Source organism: Saccopteryx bilineata, chromosome 9, assembly GCF_036850765.1.
Source record: "Saccopteryx bilineata isolate mSacBil1 chromosome 9, mSacBil1_pri_phased_curated, whole genome shotgun sequence".
Taxonomy (NCBI): Eukaryota; Metazoa; Chordata; class Mammalia; order Chiroptera; family Emballonuridae; genus Saccopteryx; species Saccopteryx bilineata.
Window position 1 is genome coordinate 5,304,554 of NC_089498.1, and position 22,393 is coordinate 5,326,946.

Below are 22,393 nucleotides of genomic sequence, written 5' to 3' on the forward strand. Positions count from 1 at the left end.
CATTTAATCTGGCAGTTGCTGGGGGCGGAGCCATGCCAGGCTGGCGCTCATGTGGGGAGAGCCATCCTCTGGTCAAGACAGCCAGCCGGCTCCCGGGGGCCAGGCCGTGAGCAGGGACAGGGGTGGGGGGGGCGTTTACAAAGAGAAGGCGCTCCACCCCCTGCCCCCCCCCCCGACTCCTTTGAGCTGAGAAGGGGTTTAGGAAAGCGGAGTGGATGATGGGCAGGCTGTGGACTGCCGGAGGGTTCCCAGACGAGAGGTGAGAGGGAGCGGCAGGTGGACCCCAGCCCGCACCCCGCCGGTCAGGGTGCCCCGGTGCGGGGCCGAGGGCTGCGTGTGGCGGACCCCAGCCCGCACCCCGCCGGTCAGGGTGCCCCGGTGCGGGGCCGAGGGCTGCGTGTGGTGGACCCCAGCCTGCACCCCGCCGGTCAGGGTGCCCCGGTGCGGGGCCGAGGGCTGCGTGTGGCGGACCCCAGCCCGCACCCCGCCGGTCAGGGTGCCCCGGTGCAGGGCTGAGGGCTGCGTGTACCTCAAGTGCAGTTCACAGACTTTCCCGTGAGGGGCCAGGGGAGCACGTACTCTGGGCTCTGGGGACCCTCCTGTCTCTGTTGCGACTACTGAACTCTGCCCGTTGTCGAGTGAAGCTGCCGTTCACAGTGCGTCAGCGCGACGCTGTCCCAGTAAGACTTTTATTTAAAAAAAAACCCCCACAGGAAACGCACAGGTGGGCTGGCGCTGGCTGACAGAGGGTGTGTTTGCCTTCTTGCGGTGTGGTCCCTCGCAGGTGCCCAGCTCTCCTGCTCTGTCCTGCTCTCTTTCTCTCCTGCACTCCCTGCTCCCCTTCCTCGTCCGCATGAGCGGTGTCTCCTGGCACAGTGGCTGTGACTCGCCACTGAGGAGGGATCAGAGTGCCCTGCAGTGATGCCCCCGCACCCAGACATCATCTCCAGGAGAACAAATGACTGGGCTGGACGGGAGTGAGAGACGGAGAAAGGGCCTGGAATCTGGTGCCAAAGGCCATCTCGATAACGGTACCGTTCTGTCCTGAGGCGGGACCCCAGCGACCTGCAGTGGGCACCATGCTGCCTTCTCCAGCCCACCCATGAGCACAGCAATGGGTGGCTGGATAGAGGGAAGGAGGGAGGGATGGATGGAGGGATGAGGATCTGTTCTGCACAGGGAAGGCTGGGAGCAGGTGCTGGTTTGGCGTCGATTGGTTCCAGAGGGTCCACTATGGCTGTGGAAGCACAGCCACTGAGTCCCGCCCCTGCCCCAGCCCTCTGCATTGGGGTCTGTGGAAGCACAGCCACTCAGCCCCACCCCTGCCCCAGCCCTCTGCATTGGGGTCTGTGGAAGCACAGCCACTGAGCCCCGCCCCTGCCCCAGCCCTCTGCGTTGGGGTCTGTGGAAGCACAGCCACTCAGCCCCACCCCTGCCCCAGCCCTCTGCATTGGGGTCTGTGGAAGCACAGCCACTGAGTCCCGCCCCTGCCCCAGCCCTCTGCATTGGGGTCTGTGGAAGCACAGCCACTCAGCCCCACCCCTGCCCCAGCCCTCTGCATTGGGGTCTGTGGAAGCACAGCCACTGAGCCCCGCCCCTGCCCCAGCCCTCTGCGTTGGGGTCTGTGGAAGCACAGCCACTCAGCCCCGCCCCTGCCCCAGCCCTCTGCGTTGGGGTCTGTGGAAGCACAGCCACTGAGCCCCGCCCCTGCCCCAGCCCTCTGCATTGGGGTCTGTGGAAGCACAGCCACTGAGCCCCGCCCCTGCCCCAGCCCTCTGCATTGGGGTCTGTGGAAGCACAGCCACTGAGCCCCGCCCCTGCCCCAGCCCTCTGCGTTGGGGTCTGTGGAAGCACAGCCACTGAGCCCCGCCCCTGCCCCAGCCCTCTGCGTTGGGGTCTGTGGAAGCACAGCCACTGAGCCCCGCCCCTGCCCCAGCCCTCTGCATTGGGGTCTGTGGAAGCACAGCCACTGAGCCCCGCCCCTGCCCCAGCCCTCTGCATTGGGGTCTGTGGAAGCACAGCCACTGAGCCCCGCCCCTGCCCCAGCCCTCTGCGTTGGGGTCTGTGAGGCTTTCTGGTCAGCTCTCTGATACCCCTTCTGGCTGTTGTTCAGGGAACAGTGAGAGGGTTAAAGGCTGCCTTGGGGTGGGGGGCAATGAGGTGCCGACTGTCCTCATTCCTGGCCCCCAGGGCCCCACGTCGGGATGGCTCTAGTCTTACCACCCACCCTGCCTCTACCCCATGCTGGGAAGCACCCCGCCCCCTTCAGTGGGTGTCTGGGTGGTTTTCTGAGCTGGATGGGGTCAGGGACCAGCTGATGAAGGGCGGACAGTCCAGAGACCGCCCTGATCTTCGAAGAAGACATAGGAAGAGGCCGAGAGGTGGGCGGTATCTCCCCTCCCTGGGAGAGGAGAGAGGGGGAGAGGCAGGAAGGGCCCCGCTGGGTGACAGGCTGTTTCTGTTCAGTGGGGAGGAGGGGGCTCCAGAGAAGGAGAGAGCAGGGACAGAGGTTTCTTTTCTTCGGGTTTTATCAAGTGGAACTTGAAAGGCAACATTGAACCTGAAGGTGGTTTTCTGATAACTTCCCTTTGAACTTGAAGTTTGGTTTCGATAAGCCTGGCCGGCTTACATCTCCAGCCAGGACCTCTGCGGAGGGAGGCAGCAGCTTTGAAGATGGGGCTGGTTTTTGTTTTTCTTCTTTTTCTTTCTCTCCTCTGCAACAGTCCCCCCCCCTCCATCCCCGCCCTCTGGAGTGTGGGAGGTTGAACACAGGATGCTGTAGGTCACGATAGCATGGTGGTGTCTCCCGCGGGGCGGTGTTGGGGTGGGGGGCTCGTCTGGATCTGAGCTCTCAGCTGGGACCCTCTTTTGCGAAGGCGGAATGTATTTATTGAGCGCTTACTGTATGCAGGCCACGGGGCTCAGCGGGCACTTTACTCCCTGCCCCTCCCTGTAGCCCTGGGAGGGAGCGACCGCTTCATCCCCAAGTTACAGATGAAGAGACTGAGACCCAGCCAAGCCGAGGGCCTGGCCCCACGTTGCCCGGGTTAGCGGCGGGGTCGGGACACGAGGCCAGTTGTGCCCTCTCCACCTGGACCCTCCTGCCGAGCTCAGCTGTGCCTGTTGGAGATGCTGGGTGCGTCTAGAGCTCAGAGCTTCCCTTAGGGCGAGGACAGGGCGGGACACTCCCAACTTCCTCGGACGAGCCTCTGAACCGTCTTGCCTTCTCTTATACGGGGGGACAGTAGTGCCTGCTGCTTCGTGGCCTGGTAGAAGTGGCCGTGTCCCGGGATGGGGGCAGCGCTGGCCCAGCAGGACCCCGGGGGACTTGACCTGGAGGAGTCATGGTGGTCCAGGCTGTATGCTTGGCTGTCCTTCAGTCATGGGCCTATTGCCCACCTGACTTCCCCAGGCTCACCGTGTCACTGGCAGGGGACAGCTCCTGGCCACTGAGGAGGGGCAGGGAGGAAAAAGCTCGGTTGGATCCCCTCTCCCAGAAGGGGTCGGTATCAGTGACCTTCCCTAATGACTCTGAACATGAGGATGCCCAGTGCGCTGCCCTTGGGGTCCCTCGTCGGAGCCCCTGACAGCTCTGGGGAGTTGCTACCTGGCTGGGGAGGGGGGCATTGCGAGCTGGGGGCCCCCTGCATCCTGCTGGTTGGGCAGAGCAGGGAGAAGGCACCTGGGCATGGCCTCCCCGGTTCCCGGCCCAGCCTGGGTGGGGAAGGGGGAGCTGTAGATGAAGCTGGTCACATCAGTGCCACCATGGCCTTCCTGTCCCCGTTTTGCAGGACTGGTGACCGGGGGCTCCCTTATCTTTAGCCCCTCCTTCCTTGTCCTGCTTCCTGCCCTGGGCTCCCTGGTTGTTGAAATGATGCTTTTGTATCCTTTTATCTTTTGAGAACACTTAGCTACCAATTATGCTGATTCCTCAAAGATTACACGGGAGGGGACATCACTCCCCTGACAAATGGCTGGGACCCTAGGTGCTGGGCCCTGGGCCCTAAGGTCGGTCACAGCTCATCGAATCCACCTTAGATTTCTCCGGGGATGGGACTGTTATCATCCCTATTGTACAGCTGGGGGAGCTGAGCCGTCCAGAGAGGTTCCATGACCCGCCCTGGGTCTCAGGTCATGCAGGGAGGCTCAGAACCTGACCTCAGTGTCGCTTCTGCTCACAGTGGCCAAGGGGCCCCAGGCCTCCTGGACCAAACCAGGAACAGCATGGAGGGGCCTCCGAACATGAGCCACATTGCTTGCCCTGCTGTGTATTCGCAAAGCACTTAGCCTGTCCGTGCCTCAGTTTCCCCATCTGGAAAGTGGAGCTAATCATCGTAACTGGCTCCCAGGGTTGCAGGGAGGACTGCTGTCCACAGACACCCGGTGTCCAGTTAGCGCTGTTGGGCCTGGCGCTGTGAGGGGTAAAACAGGACCACAGAGTCTCTGTCCCTGGGCAGCTGGGCGAGTCTAATGACACGAGCCCTGCACGTGCTCTAGAAAAGCACGTCCCCAGGTGCCCCCGCGTCCCCTTCCTCGGGCAGACACGCGCTGGGCAGGAGGGCGAAGGTTTAATGAAACCTTGCGGGCTGGGATCCAGGTCAGGGACGACGGCTGCTACCCTGGACTGCCCTCCTGGTCCCTCCCGGGGGTATACACAGGCCAGTAGGGTCCTTAGGTCGTGGGCTCTCAGGCCTGCCCTCCCCACTGCTCCTGGAAGGACACACAAAGGACCATGACCTTTGGCAGAGGGCTGAACCACCTAGGTGAGCAGAGGCCGAATGAAAGGCACAGGGCTAGCTTGTTCCTGAAGATAACATTGGGTGCATGTTCATGCGTGTTCATGCGTGTTCATGCGTGTGCTGGTGTGCGCTTTACCAAACCCGTCGAACGGCGTCCTGCCGCTGCCTCTGGTCATCTGTCTACCGGTGAACAGGCTGCATGCTGGGCCCACACAGGTGGCATCTTTGAGGAGGACACATGTCAGCATGCAGGGCAGAGAGACTGTGGCCATGATCCACGGGGCCCCAGGTCACCCTCTGCCCCCATCCACCTGACATCCCTGGGTGACCACCGTCTGCTCCTGTGGGCTTAGTGTTGGGGCGGAGAACAGAGTGGAGGCCTGGGTGGCCGGCATGGACGCACCCTGGGAGGGACGGTCCCTCCCGGAGCAGCCCAGACAGCCCCAGAGGGCAGAGTGACTTTGTTTCCAGAAAACAAGGGCAGGACAGGAAGGGGCCCGGCACCCAGCGGTCCTCCGCTCCGGGGCCCCGGAACAAAGCCGCAGTGAGTGCGTCGGCCCCACAGCCCCACGTCTGCACATGGGGGGCCCAGGGCTCTCCTCACGGGTGCCCACACGCCTCCCCCCGCAGTCGCCCTGCCTCCCGAGAAGACGGACGGGCTGGCCAGCGGAGAGGAGAAGAGGGTGGAGAAGCCGAGTGAGTCCTGCCCGGGCTCCAAGAAGCAGCTGAAGTTTGAAGTAAGTGTCCTCTCCTGGAGCTGGGCCTGCAGAGAAGGAACTTCCCTTCTCGGGGGTGCTTCTCAAGGCGGAAGGCGAGGCCTGGCCAGGTGTGAAGGCCGCTCACCTCCCACAGGGACAGAAGAGGGAATGCCCTGGCCTGGCCGTCTGCTTCCTTGCAGGCTCGGGTGGGTCTGGTTCTGGACAGAGGCCGGCTGGCCGCCGGGAACTGCCTTTGGTCCTTGAGGAGGGCTGACCAGAGAAGTCCCCGTGTGGGGGGCAGATGCTCAAGACAGAGGTGGGAGGTTGGGACTGTTACTCAGCCCGTGTTTCTGAACTTCAAACCCGAGCTGTCTTTGGAGTGAAGTGGAGGGGTCATGTGTGTGAGTGCCTGTGCACATGCATGTGTATGAGTGTATGTGTGTGCATGCAGGTGTGTGCATGCGTGAGTGCCTGTGCATGAACACACGTGTATGCAGGCATGCATATGTGACTGTGTGTGCACACTAGGTGTGCATGCATGTGAGTTTGTGTGCACTGGGAGTGCATGCATGTAGGTGTGTGCATGTGTGTCTGTGTATGAGCACGTGTGTGCAGACATGCATGTGTGTACACACTAGGTGTGCATGCAGGCAGGCAGGCATGTGAGTCTGTGTGCACTGGGTGTGCAGGTGTGTGCAGGTGTGAGTGTCTGTGCACGACTGCATGTGTGTGCCTGCCCACAGGCATGCATGTGTGCGTGCACTGGGTGTACATGTGTGTGCGTGCACACAGGTGTGTGGGGGCTGAGTGCCGTGCTTCCTGAAACGGTTCCTCAGCAGAGCGGGCACTTGGCAGGTATCAGACGGATGTGCACAGCTGAGGGAAGGCCGACTTTGAACTCAGCATGGGCTGCCCAAAACTGCTGGAGGGAGCTGGCTTTGAGCTGCAGTGGCTGGGGGCAGGGACACTGTGCTCAGTCACTCTTTTGCCAGCGTCCCCAGGCCAGGTACCACCCCTCTCACCATGCCAGTTCAAGCAAGACATGGAACAGGACAGTCTGGGAGCATCTTTGCTTATTTTCACAGAATCTTGTGAGTCTTAAGGGCCACTTGTGGACTCTCTTTCCCCAAACAGCCGTCCTTCCTAGAACTCTCTGTGTGGTGTTCAGCTGGCCCCTGCCGACTTCCCGCCAGTGACAGAGCTTACCTCTTCCCAGCTCAGGGTCCCTGCGGCTGGACACCTGGGGTTGTCGGAGCAATCATATAAGTACTGTTATATGAACTATTACAAAGACAATAGCAGCTGCTACCGTTAATGGGACGTTTCTATGTGCAAACCAGTTTCCACACTGGTTTCCGGTTCCCCCAAAGCAGACCCCGGGATGAGGACGTGGAGTGTCCCAGGGAGCAGGGAAGGAGGGAAGCCAGGAAAGGGTTAATGTGGGGGTCCCAGCCAGGGCTGCTGGGGCCCAGTCCCTCTGGGGTCCCTCCCAGAGTCGCGCACAGTGCCCTTAGGTTTGTCTCCCGGAGGAGAGAGGAGGCTGGGGTACCACCCTGGCTCACCACCCACCCTGGGTCTGTGATCCCTGGCCCTCCATCAGGGCTGCTGGGGCCCAGTCCCTCTGGGGTCCCTCCCAGAGTCGCGCACAGTGCCCTTAGGTTTGTCTCCCGGAGGAGAGAGGAGGCTGGGGTACCACCCTGGGCCTGCGATCCCTGGCCCTCTGTCAGGGCTGCCCGGGGTGCACAGGCCAGGAGCTGAGGTGAGAGGTTGGGGACTGTCTCCCACTGAGGGGACCGAGGGGACTGAGGGGAGGAGGGGCAGTTAATGCTCCCAACAATTTTGTGAGAGTGATACTGTCATTTTCCATAATTTACACAAGAGGAAACGGAGACACAGAGAAGACACGCCCAGGGTAGTGGACATGCGGCTGTGGAGGCCACAGGCGGGCCAGCTCCGGACGTGCCTTCAGCCTAGGCAGCCCCCCTGACCTGGGAGTCGCTGCACAGCTTCCCAGCTGAACTGTGCCGTGTGTGTGCATGCATGAAGGCAGGCGTGCATGTGTGTGTCTGTGTGGGTGCACGCACGTGCAGGTACGTGGACACGTGTGCATATATGTGTATACATGTGGATGTGCGTACACACACAAGAGTGCATGTGAGTACATGTGGGTGCATGTGTGCAGACATGCTTGTGCGTGCACACATGTGCAGCGTAGCTTTCAGTTCCTGGTCCGAGACTCTGAGGCCACAGAGTGCTCTCTCACCCCGCCTGCCGTGTCTCCTTCTCCTGGGAGGACCCAGAGACTGGCGGGCACCCCTGCGGGCACCTCGCCCCGGGCCAAGCCTTCCCTGCTTGCCTGGCCTCTCTCCCGGGCACTCATGACTTGTCATTACTCTGCAGTGGGGAGGTGGCAGCCCCACAGCCTGGCTGCCAGGTGCTCCAGCCCCCAGGGGGCCAGCCATGCCCGTATGTTGTCTGTCTGTGTCCAGGAGCTACAGTGTGACGTGTCCGTGGAGGAGGACAGCCGCCAGGAGTGGACCTTCACCCTGTATGACTTTGACAACAACGGGAAGGTCACCCGCGAGGTGAGTACTCTGGCCGCTGGCCCTGCCCTTGGGTACAGGGTGGGTACAGGGACATTGGTCGTTTGCTTGGTTCCGGTGCCCATCCCCTTCTGCTGGAGTGAGTCTGTCCGTCAGGGCGAACATACCAGGAGCAGCGGGGCTGTGGGCGTGGTGGAAACAAGGCTGCTGGGAATGGGGGGGGGGGCTGGCGGGGTGTCCCGAGCTGTCTGAACAGCGGGGGAGGTGACAGAGAGGAGGGCAGCAGGCAGGGGCAGAGCCCTGAGGAGGACCCTGGGCGCCAGCACGTCCTGTCCTGCTTCCTTCCTGGGTGCAGAGCTCCAGGGCGCAGCTGGGACCACCCAGGCCACATCCCACCTCAGCCAGTCTGCCCAGGAGCTGGGGCGGGGGAGCACACAAAGGCCTCCCTGCGCTGATACAGGGCTGGGCACCGCCCGAGGGCCCTGCGAAGGCTGCGCTCATGGCCTGTCCTTCCTCCCCTCCCTTCCCTGCCGCGTCCTCTCTCTCCACTCAGCCCTCCTCCCACACCCCTCCTCCCTGCGGTCCCCTCGCCCCTTCTCCGTGCCTGTGCCCGCGCCCGCACCCTGAGCACCTACGGCGTGCACCTGCCACGCGCTGGGTGTGAGGGCGCAGCGGGGGTGGCGCTGGCAGTTCCTGGCCTGCGGCCTTGACCGTCTGACGAGGGAGGCAGATCCCAGCAATTACAGGAAAATTGTAAGGTGTGACGTGTGCAGGGGAGGAAATAACAGAGCAGGATGACAGATGGACGGGGTGCCAAGGAAACCTCAAGGGGGAGGTGACACGGGGGCGGAGCTGTGTGCCGTGTGCCAAGCTGGGGGACACTGGTGCCACGGCCACTTACTGGGAGAGACAGGGCGCAGCCCAGGAGCTGGCGTGGGGACCCTGGGGACCCGGGCGAGCCATCTGGGAACCCGCGGAGGTCTGGTGGAACCAGGGATGTGGCCTGAGCCACTGCGGATGGCCGCTGCCGCCCTCCTGCCCTGGGCCCCTGGTATCACTCCTTCTGCCTCCATGTTTCTTTTCCTCCCTGCCCCCCTCTGACAGCTCTCCCTTCCCAGGGGCCCTGGTGTGCAGGTGCGGGACCCACACAGAGCTGTGTGGAGGTCTGAGATGAGCATGGCTGGTCCCAGCCCACCGCACCCCCACCCCACCCCCAGCTCCCTGGCATGCGAGCTTCAGGGCTGATCCCAGAGAGCACGGAAGCTCTGCTGTCTTCTCTCCCTGCCCTGGTTCCGGGATGCGTCTCTCCCCCTCTGCGCACAGCGCAGGAGCAGCTCCCAGAGGGGGAACCGGGGCGGAGAAAGACTGCCCCTTCCTGTGGCTGTGTTGGGGGGACGTTAGAACCAGGTAGGGGAGGCAGAAGCTATGAGAGACTTGTCACTCAGGAGTCTTGGGATGTAAGTGACAGGATCTCAGCACGAACTACACAGAACATAATGGCTCCTGGAAGGGAAACTTGGTCCTAGGGCAGTGGCTTCAGGCATGGCTGGATCCAGGGCCTCAGTGTCTTCAGGACGAGTGGTCATCATGGTCCCATTTCCTTTATTATTATATGCCCTTTATTATAGGGCAGGCTTTCCCCGTGGTGGTCACGAGATGACGGCCGACCGTTTTAATCTACACCCCATCCTTTCAGCGGCTTCCCAAATTCAGAACGTCCACACGAGTTCTAGGACCGAAATGCACTGGCTCTGATTGGCCCCGAACCAGTCATTTTTGCCACGGGGTGTGTGATGCTTTCAGGGGCTGCTTCCCGGTCCATGGTCCCTGTGCTCATTGTGGAGCCCGGGGCAGTCATCTGATACACCAGCCACACTGGCCGGAGGAGGGCCGCAGGTGGGCTTCGCTCAGAGTCAGATTGAGGCTCCGTTGTTAGGGAAGGGGGTGCGTGCTGAGCCAGCCAAGCCCCCCCCCCGGAGGGGCCCAGGCACTGGGAAGTAGTGGACACACTTCCTGGTTTGGACCCCATGGAGGCGCAGGGACTGGTTTAGGGGACGCCCAAGTCCCCTCCAGTTGCACTGCTTCGGGTGAGGGGGGACTGTTTCTCCAGAGCAAGGAGCTGGGCTGGGACCAGCAGCCGTGGTGTAGTTATCCTCACAGGCCTGAAACCTGGGTCACTGAGCTGGTCCGGGACCAGCAGCCGTGGTGTAGTTATCCTCACAGGCCTGAAACCTGGGTCACTGAGCTGGTCCGGGACCAGCAGCCGTGGTGTAGTTATCCTCACAGGCCTGAAACCTGGGTCACTGAGCTGGTCCGGGACCAGCAGCCGTGGTGTAGTTATCCTCACAGGCCTGAAACCTGGGTCACTGAGCTGGTCCGGGACCAGCAGCCGTGGTGTAGTTATCCTCACAGGCCTGAAACCTGGGTCACGAGCTGGGCTGGGCAGGGCTGGGCTCCTCAGGGGTGTGGTGGCATGGCCCGGTCTTCTGACACCCCGGCGGGCAGCTGGCATGACGGGGCCCCTGGTGGCTGCCGTTCTAGTGCTGGCCATGGACAGGTCGGCCCCCCACCTCAACGCCTTGTGGGCAGGCGCAGCATTCTGACTGTGCGTCCTGTGCCCTTTGGCCGCTCGGTGACGGTGACGGGAGGCATAGCAGAGGGAGGTGACGGTTTCCACAGAGGGTGCAGGCCAGCCCCGGAGAGACCTTCACGGGACCGTGTCTTTCTCCTGCCGGGCAGCGAGGAGGTTGGCTTCCTGTCTGGGGAGGACCCAGCCTGGTGTTTACCCCGTCTCTTTTTTAGCCCCAAAGCCACTCCTCCGATCTGGCTGTAGATACTGGTCCCCCTCCGTGCTCTCTGGCGGGCTCCCATCTGCAACCACAGCCCGGAGCTGGAGGCCAGGCCCGCTTCCTAACTCGGAAGGAAGCTCCTGTTTATCCATCAAGCCTTAATCCGTGCGGTCAACGCTCATAGGCTGCTGTGCGTTTGTGCCAGGCCCCGTGCAGCCAGCCGCCTCGACTTTCCAGCTGGGGATGACCAAGGCATGCTTGTTTCTGGACCCTGAATAAGCCGGGGACCCTCTGGGATCACACACCAGGGTCCTGGGCCTGGTGGACAATGCTTGGGGGATGGTGATGGTGGACCTCAGTTTCCCCATCTGTAGAATGGAGGTAAAGCCACCTCCTTCATGGGCTTTTCTGAGATGGTGAGGGGGGAACGAATGTGGCTGGACGGAGCAGCTCTGGAGAAGGCAGAGGGAGAAGAGGGGTCCTTGGTGGGCTTCCCAGAGGGGCTGGGATCACTGAGTGAGCCAGCAAGTCAGGGGCGAGACCCGGGATCTCAAACGGGAAGCCCCTATCGCTTCTCGGCCTTTTGGCTGAGGTCGAGTGCAAACGGGCAGTCTCTGCAATCCCAGTCTGTCCCCGAGACGTTCTGGCCCAGCACGCCCACCCCGAGGATTTTGTTAAAAATTAAATTAGCACAGGGAACAAAAGTAACAGTAGGTAAGTGGGACTACACCCGACCTAAAACCTCTGTGCAGCAGAGGAAGGGGCAGCTTGTGGAACGGGACACAGTATTAGCAAGTTAGATAGCAGATCAAGGTTTAATATCCAGCATTGCTGTGTATCGAGAACTCCTAAAATTAGCATTAAAAAAAAATAATTTTATCAAAAATGGGCAGAGGACTTGAATAAACATTTCTCCAAAGAAGCTATACGGCTGGCCAATAAGCACACGAAAAGCAAGGTCACTGATCATTAGAGAAACGCCAGTCAAGGCAAGCCAGGACGAGATCCCACCTCACCCTCAGGACGATGGCTACTCTCAAGACAAACGGAAAATACCGAGAGTGTTTGAGGAAGCGGCAAGGCTGGAGCCCCGGTGCACTGTGGGTAGGGACGTACAGTGGGCGTGAGGAAGTGGCAAGGCTGGAGCCCCGGTGCACTGTGGGTAGGGACGTACAATGGGCGTGAGGAAGCAGCAAGGCTGGAGCCCCGGTGCACTGTGGGTAGGGATGTACAGTGGGCGTGAGGAAGTGGCAAGGCTGGAGCCCCGGTGCACTGTGGGTAGGGACGTACAATGGGCGTGAGGAAGCAGCAAGGCTGGAGCCCCGGTGCACTGTGGGTAGGGATGTACAGTGGGCGAGAGGAAGCGGCAAGGCTGGAGCCCCGGTGCACTGTGGGTAGGGACGTACAGTGGGCGTGAGGAAGCGGCAAGGCTGGAGCCCCGGTGCACTGTGGGTAGGGACGTACAGTGGGCGTGAGGAAGCGGCAAGGCTGGAGCCCCGGTGCACTGTGGGTAGGGACGTACAATGGGCGTGAGGAAGCGGCGAGGCTGGAGCCCCGGTGCACTGTGGGTAGGGACGTACAATGGGCGTGAGGAGGCGGCAAGGCTGGAGCCCCGGTGCACTGTGGGTAGGGACGTACAATGGGCGTGAGGAAGCAGCAAGGCTGGAGCCCCGGTGCACTGTGGGTAGGGATGTACAGTGGGCGTGAGGAAGTGGCAAGGCTGGAGCCCCGGTGCACTGTGGGTAGGGACGTACAATGGGCGTGAGGAAGCGGCAAGGCTGGAGCCCCGGTGCACTGTGGGTAGGGATGTACAGTGGGCGAGAGGAAGCGGCAAGGCTGGAGCCCCGGTGCACTGTGGGTAGGGACGTACAGTGGGCGTGAGGAAGCGGCAAGGCTGGAGCCCCAGTGCACTGTGGGTAGGGACGTACAGTGGGCGTGAGGAAGCGGCAAGGCTGGAGCCCCGGTGCACTGTGGGTAGGGACGTACAATGGGCGTGAGGAAGCGGCGAGGCTGGAGCCCCGGTGCACTGTGGGTAGGGACGTACAATGGGCGTGAGGAGGCGGCAAGGCTGGAGCCCCGGTGCACTGTGGGTAGGGATGTACAATGGCGCACCTGCTGTGGAAAACGGTATGAACGTTCCTCCAAATGTTAAACGCAGCGTCCACACGGGGTCCAGCCATTCCTCCGCTCGGTACACATCCTTCCCCCCAAATGGAAAATCTTGAAAAGATGCTTGTACACCCATGTTCATGGCAGCATTATTCACAATGGCCCCAAAGTGGAAGCAACCCCGGTGTCCGTCAACAGATGAATGGGGAACCAAATGTGGTCTGTGCCCGAAGTGGAATATTAGTCAGCCTTGAAAAGGAAGGAGGTTCTGAACCAGGCGACAGCACGGTGAGCCTTGAGGACATCGTGCTAAGTGATAGAAGCCAGTCATAAGAAGATAAATACCGTGTGATTCTGCTTCTGTAAGGTACTTACAGGAGTCAGGTAACACAGAGACAGAAGGTAGAATAGAGGTTGCCAGGGGCGGGGGGGGGGAGGGATTAAAAAATAAATTAGATGCTCAGTATCAAAGGTTCTGGAGATTTAACCGGAGACTGGAGCTGCCTCTCAGCCGCATTGTCACAGGCAAGTCAGCTGAGGTGGGTGGGGGCCACCTGCTGTGGGCGGGGCCGGGGCACACACCTGCCTGGCTGTACCGGTGCCTGGCGTCACCTCTGCCTAAAGCGCTTGTGGGTGGGGGATGAAGGGAGGACTGAGCCTCTGTGTGTTCAGGAAGAGTCACTGGGCAGATAAGTGACCATCGGTGGCCGTGAGCAGATAATTGACCATCCGTGGCCGCCACCGATGGAGAGCAAAACCTTTTCCCTGAGATTTCCCACATGACGTCAAGCAGGAAGCGTCCCCTCAGACAATGACCTTGCATATGCCCAGAGCAAAGGGAGACCTAGGAGGGGACCCCGGCCCACCCACCCCCACCCCTAGTCAGAGTCTCTGCGATGCTCGTGGAACATGGATTGGAGACCACGGCCTGGTGGAGGGCGGAGGGGTAGCCGAGGCCCAGAGGGAACACCAGACTTGGTCAAGTTCTCACAGAATAGATTCTCTTCTAAGAGCTTTCCCTGGTGCCTGAAGGGTGGCTCGGCCTTCACTGGACAGCCCATGGGGCACCCCAGGGCGGCTCTCAACCCCCAAGGGGTGCGGTTTATCCAAGGCGAGCCCCCTGCAAGGGCCCTGCTGCGACTGTGACCTGCTCATTCAGGTTGTCCGGGTCTCTTCCCCCTCACGCTCCCTGCTCCTAAGATCCCCTCCCAAACGAAAACTCCACATCCACGTTTCTTCCTGCGCTCGGCTTAGGGGAACCAGAGGCCCCGGCCTCGGTGGGCCCTCTGACTCCTGTTGTGCCCGCTCTGTGGCTGAAGCCGCCGGCTGTTTCTGCTTCCCTCCCCACCCCCAGGACATCACCAGCCTGCTGCACACCATCTATGAGGTGGTCGATTCCTCCGTCAACCACTCCCCGACGTCCAGCAAGACTCTGCGGGTGAAGCTCACTGTGGCCCCCGACGGCAGCCAGGGCAAGAAGAGCATCCTTCTCAATCACCCCGGTGAGGGGCGGGGGGTCCCAGGTGCTTTCTCGGGGGCTCCTTTGTGGACAGGTGGGGTTGGCGTCGGTCCTTGAAGGAGTAGGATTTGGGCGAGAAGGGATTCCGGATAGAAGGCCCCCAAGTGAGCAGGGCGCGGGGTGGGCATACCTGTACCAGGCAGCTGTGGCAGAGGCCTGGGTGTGGCGGGGCGGGGCGGGCTGGGTCTTGAAGCCCACCTGAGGAGCGTGGGGAGGAGGTGAGCAGGACAGGTAACTGTGAGACCCCCTCGATCTAGTCCTGGCTCTGGGCAGCTGCTAGGGCCAGCTCTCAAGGGCTGGGCACCGGGCAGGTCGGAGGGGCCCGCGGGCACAGGATCGAGCTGCTCACTGGTCTGTTTGGGGGGCGGGGCTCAGACCTGCAGAGCACCAGGCCGCGAGCAGAGACCAAGCCCATCGAGGAGCTGCGGAGCTGGGAGAAGAAGCAACGAGCCCCCCTCAGGTACGGCGGGTGCGGGTGGGGGGGGGGCAGCCGGGGCACCTGCGGCCCGTTAACCATCAGCTGTGTACCTGTGCCTGAGGGACTCTGAGCAGGAGGCTCCCACCTGTGCTCTCTTCAGGAGACAGTGATGGCTGGAGACAGGCTCCCAAATTTCAATTAAAAAAAAAGTCGATTGAAAGAAACAAAACTAAAAAGAGGTCTACATTGCTTTAGCCCAGTGGTAGTCAACCTGGTCCCTACCGCCCACCAGTGGGTGTTCCAGCTTTCATGGTGGACGGTAGCGGAGCAACCAAAGTATAAATAAAAAGATAGATTTAACTATAGTAAGTTGTTTTATAAAGATTTATTCTGCCAAACTTAGCGAAAATCCAACATAAAGTACTTGGTAAATAATTATTATTATATGCTTTAACTTGCTGTAACTCTGCTTTATAAATTTTATAAAATAAAGTTACTTCCCTACTTTATAAATCACCACGACTGTGGGACCAGTGGCCGGTTAGAAAATTTTACTGCTAACAGAGATACAAGAGTGGGCGGTAGGTATAAAAAGGTTGACTACCCCTGCTTTAGTCAAACGCTTTAGGCTAGATATGTTTTGGACTTCAGCATGTGTTGGGTTTGCAAAAGAGCACATAGTGTATCTGTTACATGTTGTTATGTTTGGAGTCTGGGTGGCACCCCAGGACTTAACACACCGGTGTTTGTGCAGGGAGATGTGCGACTATGCACACTAAGTGACATAAATAAAGACTGTAGCTACCGTGTCATTGTTGAGGGCAGGCGTGGCTGCCCAAAGGGTTATGAAAAACCTTTGTTTTCAGGCTTTGGGGACTTTGGAATTGTGGGTAAGGGATGTAAGGCTGCAGTTACCTTTCACCTGGTGTCACTGCTTTAACTTCAAGGAAGGAAGGGAGGGAGGGAGGGAGGGAGGGAGGGAGGGAAGAAGGAGGCTTTTTAAACAAGCAAACAGTGATACAGAGTAGCAGTGCTCTCTGAGACACCTGCTGCGCCGCTGCCTGGGCTGTAAATGGGAGTTCTGCCTGGACTTCTGAAAAGCAGCAGCGTAGGGGACAGAGAAGCAGGGACGCAGCGTGATGTGTGCAGGGGGCTAACAGTCGGAGGGACCCAGGCTGGCTGCAAGTATGGGGGGCTGTGCTGGGGTGACGGGGTGACAGGGAGGGGGTGGGCAGATCATGGAGGCCTGGAAGGGCAGGGGCAGGGGCAGGGGACCGGGAATCCCCGCTCCCCACCACCTCACCCCCCACGGGAGGAAAGGTGGCCTCTGGCAGTGCCTTTTGCCCCGCCCACTATGTACGCAAACACACACACGTGCACACACACGCACACCCAGGAAGGCCTGCTCTGGGCTTAGGAGCAGGATATAGAGTCTGCTAACCTCAACTCCACGGTCTTGGGGGCTTCTACTGCGCACACCCTCTGGGGAACCAGGCAGGCACAGGGTCACTTGTCCACAGCAGGCACACATGGTTTGAAGCCTGCCTTTGGGGCATACTTAAGTTTTGACCAGTCACCCCTGTCCCTTGCTTTGGGCCTGTTCAAAGCAAACGCCTCCTCTAGGCCTCCCAGAAGGCCCAGGGGGGCCAGGCAGGAGTCTAGCTCCATTGATGAGAAGGGATGGAAGGAATGGAGGCACAGGGTACCGAGATGACCCCTCCCTTTCTCCTTCACACCTTCCCAAGACCCAGAAAGACATCAACAAAGGGTCCAGAGGATTTGTCCGGTGGCTTCCCAGGGGGGTGTGGAGCTGCTCACCTGGGGCCAGGGCACCCCCACTGAGTCTCCTTCTCGTGATAGGTTCCAGGGTGACAGCCGTCTGGAGCAGCCCGGCTGCTACCACCACTGCGTGGATGAGAACATCGAGAGGAGAAACCACTACTTAGATCTCGCTGGGATAGAAAACTACACGTCCCAGTTTGGGCCTGGTAAGGCGGGGAGAGGGGGTGCGTGGCCAGACCGGCTGTTTGGTCAGGCGGGTCGTGGTCACCATCCCGCCTGGGCTGGGGGAAGGACATAGCTTGGACAGGACAGCTTAAAGATGTCATTGGACGAGATGACATTAAAAACATTAAAAAAATATTAAAGGAACATGCACACAGTGAACTGGATCAAAAAGTATCTCAGAACACAATGGAGACGGGCAGTCCCGTGCCAGCCCCCAGCCCCCTCCCCCTGCCCTCCTCTCTCAGCTGTCTCTCCCCATGAGGGCCCCCCACTCCCCTGAGCGAAGAGCCCTCTGTCCTGGTCAGCTCTGACATCCTAGCTCTTGCTCAGATAACTGACGACGGAGCTCACGGGACTCCACCCCCGCGCCCTCTCCACCCCCTCCTCGGTGTGGCTCCCTGTGGGTCAGCTCTGGAAGCCGAGGAAAGATGTCTGCAGGTCTTCGTGCCTCCACCTCACACAGTCATCTGTGTCCGTCTCCCTCTCTCGTCACTCTCTCTAGGAAGGAGAATTGTTTGTGAAGACCCAACAAATAGTTCTTCCCACTTAGCAGATAGCAAAGTTCCATTCCAGAGCAGTTTCCTCCAGGGCCGGGGGGAGGTGGGGGGAGCAGGGGACACTCTGATAAAGCACAGCTGGCCTCTGTCCGTCTTGGCGAACGGGGGGTGGGGTGATTTCTGGGGAGGAGCGCAGCACCGCCCGTAGTAGATGTTCCTTAACTACCTGTCGCATCGGTCCCTAGGCTCCTCATCAGTGGCCCAGAAGTCAGAGCTGCCCCCCCGCACTGCCAACCCCACGCGGTCTCGCTCCCAGGAGCCAGAAGCCATGCACGTCCCACACCGAAAGCCCCAAGGCGCGGACCTAGCCTCCTTCCACTGCCTTGACACCCCGTTCGCCAAGGTCTCCGAAGCCCAGCAGCGGCTCCGGGGCGCCCAGGATGGGAGCAAGCACTTTGTGAGGTCCCCCAAGGCCCAGGGCAGGAGCATGGGTGTGGGCCACCTGGCCAGAGGGGCAAGAAGCAAGCCCCCTCTGGGACCCACCGTCCCCTCGGTGTCCCCATCCGCCCACCTGGCTGCCAGCCCAGCCCTCCTCCCCACCCTGGCGCCCCTCGGGCACAAGAAGCACAAGCACCGAGCCAAGGAGGGCCCGCAGGCATGCCGGGGCCTGCAGGCGCCCCTGGCCGTGGGCAGCACCGTCGTGGGGCGGGACCACGTGAGGGAGCTGCCCGCCGTGGTGGTGTACGACAGCCAGGCCGGCCAGGCGGTCCAGAGACACGAGCACCACCACCACCACGAGCACCACCACCATTATCACCACTTCTACCAGACATAGGGCCCTCCCGGAGCCCCGCCCCGCCATATGAAGGACCCCGCCCCCACGTCCCCAAGGCATTATTATTCTATTAATTATTGTTATTATGATGATTATTGTTATTAATAATTATTGTTACTCCACTAATATTCAGCTAGCCTCCATGTAGATGATATATGGAAACACAGACTTAAACTTTTATTTATATGTTGTGGGGACTGCATCCCTTACCCAGGAAGTGACTCCGGGTTTGGAAGTGGCCTGGAGGTGGCAGAGGCTCCCTCGGGTTCCCAGCTGTGGTTTCCACGCAGGCCCACACCCTTCCCAGCCCTCCCCACCCGCCTCCCCCCCCCACCCGCCCCATTTCCCCAGGAGCCCCTGGGCCAGAACTCTGCTCCGCCCCATCTCTTCCAGGAGAATATCTTTTTCTGGCCCGGCTTCCAGAGACCCTCGAAATCTCCGAGAAGATAAACAGCTGCTACCTCTTAGTATTATTCTGATTTTTATTTTGCCCTTCACTGATTGTAACGTGCTACAAGGATTTCAGCGGACTGCAGGCGCGTGCGACCTTCCTGGCTGTGGTGTTTCTATGTCCCAACCTAGAAACCTTAGCTGTCCTTTCTGGAGTTATCCTTCATGCCTTTCCGGTGGGCTCACGTCCTGGCCCACAACCAGTCCCGTCTCTTCTGCCGTGCACAACGTGGAAATACACTTCTTTCCCTCCTTTCTCCTCGCTTCTTTAGAAAGATACACACATTTAAGGACTGCCCCCGAAACCAGACTTCTCGGTTTGGGAATCCTCGGGAGAGGGAGCCAGCCGCAGACACCAGCGTGGTTTTCCAAGGCCGGGCAGTGGTGCGGTGTTGGTTGTGACGGAAGATGTGGAAACCTCGCGTTCTACCCTTGGCAGATACATACGTACCAACGTGGTTCTAACTTCACAGCTTTCTGTATCTATAGCTAGATGCCATCTGTCCATTTCTATGTATCTTTCTATAAATATACACTCTCAGGTACCTTTTCTGGTGTGCCGAAGTCAGTGGTTTGCTTCTCTGAACATCTCCTGAGCCCAGATGTGGCCCCGCGTGCCTCCTGTTGGAGCCACCGTCCATCAGATGCGAAGGGTCGCTTGTCTGTTATCAGGGGTCCTTTCTGTGGTTTGGGGTCTTGACAGACTTGGACAGGCCTGCTGGAGCAGAGAAGTTTGGTGGTAGTGGGGAATGGGACAGTGGGCAGAGCTGGACTCTGGCATAGTGTCCTCTGCAGAGCGGACTTTTGTCTGATGAGGGCTGGAGAGGCCAGGGAAAGGACTGCTCACTGCTCGGGGACACAGCTCCCATTGTGTAATTTGAGGAACGTTTAATAAAGGGAATTGCTACAACATGTGGGCAAAGCCTCCTGAAGGTGTACAGAATCCTGGGCGAGCTTTGGGGTGTCCCAGCCCTGCCATGGAGGGGGAGGGGAGGCATCCTCAGAGATCAGAGATGGGCGGGGGGAGGGGGACCAGTTAGTGACGTTCAGTGTAGGGATGCAGCCAGCCTTTGGGGACCCTGCAGGGACACGGAATTCTGGCGTCACTTTCCTGCCTGCCCTGCATCCTGCTGTTGGGACCTCATTGGCTGAAGCCACCAGGAGCTTGAGGGCAGGAGCATTGTTGACAGTCACCCAAGTGGCCATTCTTCCAGGGCAGGGAGGAGAGTGAGTTTGGAGGGACCCAAGAAGGAAGACTGACTCCAGTTGCCTGCCTTTCTGTGGCATGGTCTCCCAGCTGCCATCCCCTTTTCCAGAGCCTGTGGTTAGGGTTTGGTGTGGTTGGTAAGGAGTTGTCTTTGAAAATAGTTGTCACTATATTGCATTAGTGACCAGTGTGCCTGGGACTGGATTAATACAGTTAACCCTCAGGACAGCCCTACGAGGCAGCCAGTGGAAGTTCAGGAAGCATGTTGGGCTCAGAGAGGTTGAGTAACTCACTTGAGGTCACACAGCATGTGGCAGAGCTGGGATTCTAGTCTTCTCCATGGTCTCTTAACCACTGAAGGTTAACCACTGAATCTGAGCTTCTGACAATCAGCATCCAACTCAAACTGATGGGAATGTAACCAAGGCAGGGAAGGAGAAGGGAGGCCTCCCAACCCATACTGTGGGGGCTACTGGTTCCATGGGCTACACAACCAAGTAGGAAATGATCTTGCACTAAGGGAAACCCAGGGGAAGATTCTGATTGGCTGGGCTCAGAGCTGGTACCTCTCCTTGGACCAATCATCATAGCCAACTGGGGTCACATGGGCAACCTGTGGCAAGGGGGGCGGGGTCTGCATCTGAAAGGAGAGGAGGGATGCTGAGTAGATAGAAGCTATTGGTGCCCAATAGCCGAGACCCAGAATTGCTGCAACCATGGAAACAAACCAGGAATTAGGTCCACACAGGGAAACTCTCTGTGGCCTGGTGGCTTCAGAGCATTTCCTCAGCCTCTGAGAGGTGGTCCTATGTTACCTCCCCCAGCCCCTCATGCCTATAAGAAGTCTACTTTTTGGTAACTGGGATTTGTTTTTAAAAATCATTTTGAAAAATAGTAACCTGAACTTGTCAAGGACGCAAACAGTACAAAAAGGTGTGCACCCCTTACCGTACCTTGAGGGCACTCTCTGGGGTCACTCAGGATGGCCTGGTGGCTGGGAACACAGGCTGTGGGACCAGGCTGCCCGGGGTTTGAATCCTGACTTCCTCCCTCAGTGCTCTGTTTCACGTGGTTTACTGTACTTCTCCAGCCTCAGTTTCCCCTTTGCAGACGGGGATCGTAAAAGACCTACGCCACAGAGTTACGGTGAGAATTCAAGGAGCTAAAACTGCCTGGCCCTTGAGTGCATTCTAGAAGTGTTAGCTGCCATTATTTACAAGAATACACGCATTGATATCCGGCATCTCCCCATTGAAATTTTCTTAATTTTTTTAAAAGGACTTTATTTTCTTTTTCAGAGCAGTCTTAGATTTACAACAAAATTGGAGGAAGGGCCCTGGCCGGTTGGCTCAGCGGTAGAGCGTCGGCCTAGCGTGCGGAGGACCCGGGTTCGATTCCCGGCCAGGGCACACAGGAGAAGCGCCCATTTGCTTCTCCACCCCTCCGCCGCGCTTTCCTCTCTCTCTCTTCCCCTCCCGCAGCCAAGGCTCCATTGGAGCAAGGATGTCCTGGGCGCTGGGGATGGCTCTGTGGCCTCTGCCTCAGGCGCTAGAGTGGCTCTGGTCGCAATATGGCGATGCCCAGGATGGGCAGAGCATCGCCCCCTGGTGGGCAGAGCGTCGCCCCATGGTGGGTGTGCCGGGTGGATCCCGGTCGGGCGCATGCGGGAGTCTGTCTGACTGTCTCTCCCTGTTTCCAGCTTCAGAAAAATGCAAAAAAAAAAAAAAAAATTGGAGGAAGGTACAAAATTCTCCATGTACCTCCCCGCGCCCACACATGCCTCAGCTCCCCAACCATCAGTATCACTCCCTAGAATAGTACATTTTTTTTCCCCTAAGAATGAACCTACATTGACACATCGTAACCACCCAGAGTCCATAGTCTGCCTTGGGGTTCGTTCTTGGTGTTGAACATTCCGTGGGTTTGGACAGATGTGTAATGACTTGTACCTATCTTCATATATATCGTACAGAGTATTCTCACGAAATACTAAAACTCCTCTGGGCTCCGCCTGTCCGTCTCTCCCTACCCCCCCCCCCCCCCCAGTGCATGGTTCATTTAAAAAATACTTTCAAACACAATTTGAAAACAAAATGGTTTCACAGTAACTGTGAGTTTTCCAGAGTTTACAAATGCTAACATTTTGCAATACTTATTTCAGATCTATTTTTTTTTTAAGTTTTAAGTTTTTTACAGGGACAGAGAGAGAGTCAGATAGAGGGATAGATAGGGCCAGACAGACAGGAACAGAGAGAGATGAGAAGCATCAATCATCAGTTTTTCATTGCGACACCGTAGTTGTTCATTGATTGCTCTCTCATATGTGACTTGACCGCGGGCCTTCAGCAGACTGAGTAACCCCCCGCTCGAGCCAGTGACCTTGGGTCCATGCTAGTGAGCTTTTTTGCTCAAGCCAGATGAGCCCGCGCTCAAGCTGGCAACCCCGGGGTCTCGAACCTGGGTCCTTCCGCATCCCAGTTCGATGCTCTATCCACTGCGCCACCGCCTGGTCAGGCTCAGATCTATTTTTAAGAGAGAAAACATTTGCAGTTACTTCCCTATCCGCCCCCTCCCATCCCCCC

At 59.0% G+C, this 22,393-nt stretch overlaps 1 protein-coding gene across 1 annotated transcript in view; it reads left to right on the forward strand.

Annotated features, from left to right (window-relative positions):
- NKD1 (NKD inhibitor of WNT signaling pathway 1) overlaps positions 1 to 18,463 on the forward strand; it is a 75,667-nt gene extending 57,204 nt beyond the window's left edge. The window contains exons 5-10 of the mRNA XM_066242620.1: positions 5,370 to 5,476; positions 7,927 to 8,022; positions 14,233 to 14,380; positions 14,773 to 14,857; positions 16,676 to 16,803; positions 17,565 to 18,463. Coding sequence (XP_066098717.1) covers positions 5,370 to 5,476; positions 7,927 to 8,022; positions 14,233 to 14,380; positions 14,773 to 14,857; positions 16,676 to 16,803; positions 17,565 to 18,154 — 1,154 coding nt within the window. The 3' untranslated portion in view covers positions 18,155 to 18,463. The remainder of the gene's footprint in view (positions 1 to 5,369; positions 5,477 to 7,926; positions 8,023 to 14,232; positions 14,381 to 14,772; positions 14,858 to 16,675; positions 16,804 to 17,564) is intronic.
- The last annotated feature ends 3,930 nt before the right edge of the window (positions 18,464 to 22,393 follow it).